At 48.0% G+C, this 8,595-nt stretch overlaps 1 protein-coding gene across 4 annotated transcripts in view; it reads left to right on the top strand.

Annotated features, from left to right (window-relative positions):
* Window positions 1–8,589, top strand: part of YDJC (YdjC chitooligosaccharide deacetylase homolog) — a 24,652-nt gene extending 16,063 nt beyond the window's left edge. For all 4 annotated transcript variants that reach the window (XM_025201563.1, XM_025201562.1, XM_025201564.1 and 1 more), the window contains 3 exons: window positions 2,961–3,060; window positions 5,502–5,679; window positions 8,099–8,589. In XM_025201563.1, the coding sequence (XP_025057348.1) occupies window positions 2,961–3,060; window positions 5,502–5,679; window positions 8,099–8,447 (627 nt within the window). In that variant the 3' untranslated portion in view covers window positions 8,448–8,589. The remainder of the gene's footprint in view (window positions 1–2,960; window positions 3,061–5,501; window positions 5,680–8,098) is intronic.
* The last annotated feature ends 6 nt before the right edge of the window (window positions 8,590–8,595 follow it).

The raw sequence follows: 8,595 nt of genomic DNA, 5'->3' as shown, positions 1-8,595 counted from the left end.
GCACTTTAAGAAGGATGTGGCCTGCCTTGAGAGGGTTCAGAGGAGGGCCACCCATTTGTTTGGAGGGCAACAGGGCAGGCCCTATGAGGAGAGTCTGAGGGACCTGAACCTGTTCAGCCTTAGCAAGTGGAGGCTGAGGGGGGACCTGGTGGTTGCCTACATACTCGGTAGGGGAGATCAGCAGCAAATAGGAAGGGCTCTATTCCCCCCAGCAGCACCTGGGGTGATAAGGAACAATGGCCAGAAGCTGCTGGAGAATAGGTTCGGGTTAGAGATTAGAAGGCACTATTTCACTGTTAGGGTGGCTAGGATCTGGAACCAACTTCCTAGGGAAGTGGTCCTCGCTCCTACCTTGGGTAAATTCAAAAAGAAGTTGGATGAACACCTGTCTGGGGTTGTGTGATCCCAGCGTGTGCTCCCGCCAGTGGCTGGGGGTCAGACTAGATGATCTTTTCAGGTCCCTTCTGACCCCTAACTACTATGAAACTACGAAACTATGAAGATCTGTATGTGGGTGGGGTGCTGCTGTGGGCTGGGGTCAGGTGGTGCAGGGCTTTTCCAGGTCGGGGAGTTGGGCCATGGCTGTGCTCGGGGTGGACAGCAGCAGCACTGGCAGGGTCAGGGGAGGCTATGGCAAATGTTTGGGATGACTGTTGTTCCCACCCCCAATGCTGCTATCACCTGCCCTGAGCGCAGCCCTGGCCCAGCCTCCCACCAGGAAGAGCTCGGTGCAGCCCCAGTGCAGGAGCCTCGATCTGCCCCCTCCCATGCCCCTTCCCTCCCCCTGCCCCTTCTCCCCAGCAGACTTTCCAGCTCGATGCTGGTCTCCAACTGCTCGGCTGCATTCCTGGCCCTGTGCATGCATGTGGCATTTATCGGCAACATTATCAGCCCCAAAAAGCCTATTGCTGATAATGTCAATTTTCCTTTTATCGGTGCCGATATGATATGGACCAATATATCAATGCACCCCAAGTGGCAGGCATTCTGAGTTGTATCCCTAGTTCTGCCACTGACGTCCTGCATGACCTTGGGCAAATCATTTCCCCTCTCCTTGTCTCGGTTTCCCCATATTTTGATACGTTATAATCACTTCCCTTGGGATGGGGAGGATTTCTGAGAACTAACTTCTGCAGGTACCTGGAGATCATTCTAGGCAAATGCTGTAGAGGTCCATATTGGGATTTGTTAGGCTTTGCTTTCATTTACTTGATGAGAAACTCTGCATCTGATAGATGTCAGTTTAAACCTTCAGAGTATTTTAAACACTGGGGGTTGGTGGCTGAGTGCCCAAGCTTATCATCCAATCCAGGCAGGATTTTGGTGGCAAGTGAAAGAACGTGTTATCTCTAATCCAGCCCTCAGTGATCATTTTGGATCACAGAATCGCTACACAGAAGATGCACCCAGCTATGCTCAGCAAGAGGCACAAGACTGTATTTATTAAGCCACTGCTGTGCCTTGGTCATGATGTATGTGGAAAGGGAAGGTGGGGTCACTGCCAAAAGCAACATCCTTGTATGATGTTTAGGAAAGGCTACAGGAACAACATTTGAGAAGAGGCTGCAGAGCGAGCCTGAAGATAAAGTTGGTTTTGGAGACTTCTGTCAGGACCAGGGCCTAGAGGTGCACCATTACATCTGTCCATATTGTATTGGCACCAATAAAAGGAAAATTGACATAATTGGCAATCAGCTTTTTTTGGCTGATGTGGCCAGTAATGTCGCTGATAAATGCCGTGTGCATGTGCACAGCCACAGCATACATGCGGCCAGGAATGTAGCCCAGCAGTGAGGAGGGGGTCCACCACTGCACGCAGCCCTGGGGGAGGCACGGGGTGTGCGTACTTCCCTGATCTGTGCGCAGGCTGAGGGTGGGTTGGTCGCTGCAGGCTGGGGCCAGAGGCTGTGCCAGGCTCTTCCCGGGGGCAGGGGGTGAACCAGGCTGTGCTTTGTGTTTGGGTCAGGCAGGGTGGATTGGGTGGTGGCGGCTGTCCTAGGAGGGGTGGCTAAAGTGAATTTAGGGGTGGCTGTAGCCCCCCACCCCCCAGTGCCACTGCCACCACCCACCCTGACTTGCTTGACCTGAGCACAGCCCCGGTCCAACCTCACCCTCCACCCCCCTGCTGGGTAGAGCCAGGCACAGCCTCTGGCCCCAGCCTGCAGTGAGCAGCCCACCCTTGCCCTGCGAACAGATCTAGGGGACACAAGTCCCCCATGCCTCTCCCATGGGTGTATGCAGCGGTGGGAGCCATCCCTACGCCCCCCAGATGAGCCATGGCTCTGGCCCATGCCCTGCCCCAGCTGGGCAGCCCCAGCCCCGCTCCCTCCCTCACCATGGGGGCCTTGATCTGCACCCCCCCACACCCCTTCCCTCCCCCACCCCTTTTCCACAATGGACTTACCAGCCAGACACTGCTCTCCATGCTGCTGGTCTGCATATCAGCAATTGGATTGGTGTTGACTGATATGGCTGGTCAACAATCGGCCTTTGGTATTGGCCCAAAAAATCTTTATCGGCGCACCCCTACCATGGTGCTCTCACATGAAGAGGTGCACAGACAGAAAGGGAGGTTGCTCCTACCTTACAAGGGCTGCTGGGCTGAGAACCTCAAAGTTGCCTTCAGGATTTGGATGCCCGTTTCCCATTCTTTTTACTTTATATCCCAAACCCCAAGGCATCTTTGATAATATTAGTCTCCATTTACAGTGCCAGGCCCATTTCTGTCCTAATCCTGGGAAGCTAATGGGAGCTGAGGGCCTTCAGTTGATTGTAGGACAGATTATAGGGTCAGGACCATTGCCTTCAATGGCAGTTGAGGGAACCTCCCAGGACTAGGTCCTGTATGAGCAGTACAAGACAAGGGTCTCCCAGACAGACCTCTTACCAGAGCTGTCCTGTTCTTTCTGCTGTACTGACCACTCTCTCTTTCTGCCCCCACTCCCATCTCCATTATGTAGGTGAAACAGGAGCTAATGGCACAGCTTGACCTGTTCCGTGAACTGACGGGTCACATACCACACCACATGGATGGACACCAGCATGTCCATGTTCTTCCAGGTAGGATGGGGCCCATATTCCTCCCAGTCCCAACTGATCAAAGATAATTCTGCTCTGAGTAAAGACACCCTCTTTCCTCCCCCCAGCTCAAAGCTTTGTGAATGAAAAGCTACACAAAGCTGTTTGGTCCAGTAATACAGCATCAGATGTTTCCATCCCGCCCAATGGGAAATTATCCTTCCTGTGCCAGAATCAGCAGCTGTTGGTTCAGCATTTTCCAGCGTCTGATTCCTAGAGTGAGACATACCCTTGTTTGGGCTGTAATGTGAATTGTCAGTCTCCCCCTGCTCTTCCCTGCCTGAGCTGCAGTGGGAGTTCAGGCATCTGATTGACCACGTTGAAACGGGGGCGGTCACAGTGGTATTAGGTTTTTTTCCTTTTTAAAAAAAAAGTTTTATAAAAATGGGCCATTTGTTTCACCCACATTAATAGCATCAGGCATCTAGGATGACTGTGCTCAGTGGTGTCATGTATAGAGGAGTCCCTTCAAGCTTTTAGATGGATCTTTATAGGTGTGACTGGCAGCAGGGTGTCTAATTTCCATTTGGGTATTTGAAAATCCCATTCCTCCACTATTTCCAGTGTCTCTGTAGAGACCTCATTTTGTGGGTTATGTGGGAGTTTAGATTAGATGACCAAAATGGCCCCTTTTCAGCCTTAAATCCCTTGCATCAGTTAGACTCAAGCCATAGGTCATTCTGCAGCTTCCTGCAGCAGTTTTTCTACAGTCAAGTCACAGGGATGGTATTCAGCATGCATTCTGTCCATTTGGCCCACAGAGGAGTAAATGTGAAAAAGGGGTATGGGTAGATGTGTGTCTGGGACGGAGGTTACAGCATCTCATCTTCCGCTCTCTGTCAAAGCCAGACCACGGGAGGTCAGGGGTCCATGAAGCAGAAGTGTGGAAGGAGGTGGGAAGATATTTTCTGCTGCATATTTCCCAGATAGGCCAGTGTAATAGAGATTAATAATACGGCTTGAAGCAGGGTGGGGGAGATTTACTGGTCCCCTCCCTACAGAACGACCACAGACCTGCCTAATAATGCCTGCTTCTAATCAGACACCACCATTAATATCAGATTTCATTAGAACAGGAAGAGCTTACCAAGTTATGTTTAGAAAAGATGTCACTATGCCCCTCTTTCTCCCACCCCTGCATGGCCAAGATGACTGGAGGCAGGTTATCTACTGCTAGAGCTCAGCAGACAGTAAGTGTCAAACCCTGGGACGTGCTAACGCCAAAGCTCAGCATGGAGATACTCCCATGTGCTCACATGCACTTCCGATGCTTTGGTCTGACCTGTTCATCCACCCTGGCCATGGGCTGGTTACTGCAAGTGAGCAGGAAATGGAGGACAGCAGCTGAGAAGAGGTTTCCATGCCTGCCAGTTTCCCGTGGCAACAGTAATGGATCAGCTGTATCTCACTGAACGACACACATGGGCCCACCTGGCAAGGGGCCACAGAGCTGCTATTTCTAGGGTGTGGAATTCAAAGCCGAGCCTTGGGCCTCCCAGCAAGGCAGAGAGTCGCAAGGCCAGGCAGGGGTCATCTTTCATCCAGGCCAGCAGAGATTGCAGGAGAGCGCGTGCTGCATTCTGGACAAATCAGCTCCCTGCAGCTTCAGCATGCCTCAGTGGGGTGGACACCTTTTTAAAGCAAATAGGTGGGACTGATATGGAAAAGTGCAGCAAGGGCCAGCTTGTGCCAGTGAGGCCATGGAGTATGTGAGGAACAACATCATGAGCTGCATCCGACGCAAAGAACCTCTGCAGTGGAGCCTGTGCAAGATCACAGGAAATCTGGTGAAGTTTTTTTAACTAAACCACCCCTGCCTTCCACGTCCCTAGCACTTTCCCTCCCTCTGTCTCAGTGGGGAAGTCATTGACAAATGGGGTCATTGAAGCAGAGGTGTGAAGTGACTTGGCCAATGTCACACAGTTGGGCAGTGGCAGACCCCAGGTATCTGGGCCTGGACTTGCTTCATCAAGACCACAGCAGCCCCCTGACCTACTGCGTTTGGGGATTTCTTTTTAAAAGAGTATGGACTCTGCTGGCTAGAAAAACACACCATGCTCTGAACAACACTAGAGGCTCAGCTCTGAGTATTAATTAGTCTCTCAGCCCTTGGTCCAGAAGGCCTTGGTTGAGCCACAGACATCATGTGATTTTTTTTCTCAAGGGGCAGTGACTTCTGCAGACTTTGAGGGAGTAATAGATCAGGTTCCCTGGACACCACATCTTGATGGAAGGGGCTGTAAAATGAAATTCTTGGGACTTCTTCACACATGAGGAAAGCAGGTTCAGGGGAAAGAGGCCACATGGGATGGTATTTTTGAGTGGGAAGGAAAAGACCCCTACAAGTTACTTACTTAAAGGAGAACCAATCCCCTAGTCACCATATTTCTAATGGCAAATGCCCTCTCTGCTCTTTCATGTAGAGGTCAGGCACGTGTTCGCTCAGGTATTAGAAGAATACGGCATCAAGTACACACGTGTTCCGATAGAACCAGGCCTTCACAGCTGTGACTGGATAGAGCCACCACTGATGGATTTTTATCTGGGAGTAGAACAGGATTCCTTTAACACGGTCAATGTGTTTACAAGGCATGGAATAAGGTAAGGCAAATGCACCCCTCTCCTACAAACTGGTTCCTGGTTGTGTCTTTCCAAAGAGATTCAGGATGGCTACTGCACCAGTAGTTTTAGTTTGTAGTTTTGTTTGAAAAGGGGTAACAGTTCTTATCTGAGAGTTTGCTCCTTTCAGTGCACCAGAGTCTGTTTCTTAGAGGGCCTTTATAATGAAGTTGCATTGGTTTCTTGTATTTAGCACAGCACAGGATGCTAGATTCTTCACCAATGTGAAGGTTTTAAATAGATGATTTATGTTACAGAAATAATCCTTTTACTTATTGAAGGATTCCAGAAAGGCTCTAAGTACCACTTGAGAGACTTGTTAAGAGACAAGTCTGCATTGTTACTAGAGGAGGAAGATGATAAATTTGTACATCAAAGCAAATGATAGTGAACTAATCAGACAATCTGATTAGCATCCTATCTCTGGCAATTACTAATACCAGGCCCTTCAGAGACAAGGGCATCCCCCTCACCCTAATAAAGCACTTAAAATATGCAGTGTTTTTTCAAGAAGAAATGTTTCCTTTTTGACCCTTGCAGGCAATCTTCATGCACTGTGACGCATGAACTTTTATCATTCTTAAAGTCTGCTTGAATTTGTATTCTGTGGGTTTTTGGGGGTTTTTTTTACTAATTTACCACATCTTGGACACCAGTTTTGTTGAAAACTCTTCCCTCTGAGTTGCATTTTGTCATCACCAAAGCGAAGCAGAAACTTGCAGATTGTACTGGAGCAACCTACCCCTCAGGCAGAGGACTAGGGAGGTAGGGAAATCACTTTGGGGTTTACCCAGAAAGTATCCTAAAATAAATCTCTCTCATAATAGACATCAGGTAGAGATTGAAGGGAAAGCTAAAGAGGGAGAATCCCTGCCCTCCTCCATTCTCCTTCCACTATATTGCAGAAGAAGACAGCTGGCATTTTCCTACCTCCGGAGGAGACTTTTGCTAACATTTTTCATCTTCTCTGGATTCAGGGGCACAGGCAGAACCAGAGGCACTGGTTTACTTGCTGAGGACACTATCTTGAATGTAGCACTAGCTTGTCACTGCTGACTTACAACCTCCACAGCACCGCATGGTGGTGGCATGCAGCACTGTAGCCTCCCACTGAGATCAGTGGGAAACCGCGCTACCTCCACTGCCTCTTTTTTTCCTCAGCTGCCCAGAGAAGGCTGAAAGGGGCAAATGGTTATAGAACAAATACACACAGAAGAAAACAGTTACAGAGAATTGGATGGAGAGTGAGTAGGTGAAGCCAAACCAGAGGTTTGTGAAGTGGACCTATAGTAGGGCTGGCTCTTCAGAGCAGAGTTCCCTTAGTGCAGGTCTGCCCTGGACATGACTTGATAACTGAGGAGATTCTATGTTTGTGGGGAAGTAACACTGCATTGTCAATTTAATCAGTTCCCAGTTAAACACACACTATTTCTGTCCTGGAAACGCTTTGGTTTTTCCCTGCTTCTTCACCATCAGCAGGAAAAGAGATGCTGAGCAACAAGGTCCCTGCTCTGTCATACATAAGTGTTGTTCCACTTCTGCCCTCACTTACATCTGTCTCGCCCCCTGGTTTACACAGGGACACTTCATGGGAGAATTTGGCCCTGCTGTTGGAACTTAGCAAGCAATTCTACTGAAGATGTATGAGAAGGAATGATCTCTAGCTCACTTCCTTTGCTGTGTTGGCTCTTCAACAGCAAAAGCCAGTTGTTTTGTCCTTTGGGGAAGCAATTCTGAATCCCTATCAGCTTAAGGAATGGCAAATTTCTGTGCCAAGAGACCTGATCAATAGGATGTTTATAGGGAAGCAGTTCTATTTCTGGGAAAGTTTCCATTTTACATAATCACTTTTTGGAGTAAAACCATTAGCACTAACATCGATCTTAGAAATAACCATCACCCGTTTTGTTGATTGATTCAGTTTTAGTATATTTTTACTGAAAGTTCTATTATTTTGATATATGAGATACCATAGAGGTTCCCAAATTATCTTCATTCCTCCTTCCCCAATTATTAAGTGGGTCTGTAGCCTATGGTTCCTAAGCTACAGTTGTACCATACCACATTTATACGTTCGAAATTCAAAGCAGCGGTACAGAAGTTGACTTAATCAGGGCTGTCTGCAGGACTGCAAACTGCTGCGCTAAATGATGTTACTCTGTGGATATTAATAAAATGCATCAAAGAAGTTATCTCATTCAGTGTAGAGCTTTAGTTTTGATTAAATGTTTATTTCAATGTTTATAATCAAAGAGAGAATTTGAGACAAAGACTTTGTGTTTTTTAATGTCTAATACCACAGCTGAGTTTCATGAAACATTTCAGTCCTGATCCTGGGACATTGTGACACCTTCCCGAGTTCTGTTTATTTGCACTAACTTTTGTATTTTTTCCCTTGCAGATGGCCTGACATTTACATTGGTTTGAGTACCATGGGCAAGAACATGTCTGTCAATAACATTCAGAGTGCCATCAATACTGTCCTAGCAGCTTTCACTGCCAAGGAAAGCCCATCTGCTGATGCCAGGCCATTTTCACATCAAGATGAACAAAGCAGAACAGTAACCATTGAGCTGATGGTACATCCAGGGTACCCCAGCATCCCTCCTGTTGGAGGTTGTGGAGAAGGACCAGATGATTTTTCACAGTCATGGGAACGCTTGCACGAACTCCAGACTTTAATGAATCCTGAGTTACAAAGCTATTACAAAACAAGAAACATTGAGCTTTGTGCATTTAAAGATCTTTAAGCAAATGAGAACATACAGATATGTTTGTACTTTGCAAACTTGTAGCTGACACTGTATTAGGAAGCTAGGCCAGTTACCACTGTTTGCGTGTACCACCCTTGAAGGATGATGGGGGCTGCAGATGGACTGGCTGCAGCATAATTCAGTG

The sequence above is a fragment of the Alligator sinensis genome, unplaced genomic scaffold, assembly GCF_000455745.1.
Source record: "Alligator sinensis unplaced genomic scaffold, ASM45574v1 scaffold570_1, whole genome shotgun sequence".
Lineage (NCBI taxonomy): Eukaryota > Metazoa > Chordata > Crocodylia > Alligatoridae > Alligator > Alligator sinensis.
Note: the sequence above shows the minus strand (reverse complement) of the source record. Positions and strands in the feature narration are given on the sequence as shown.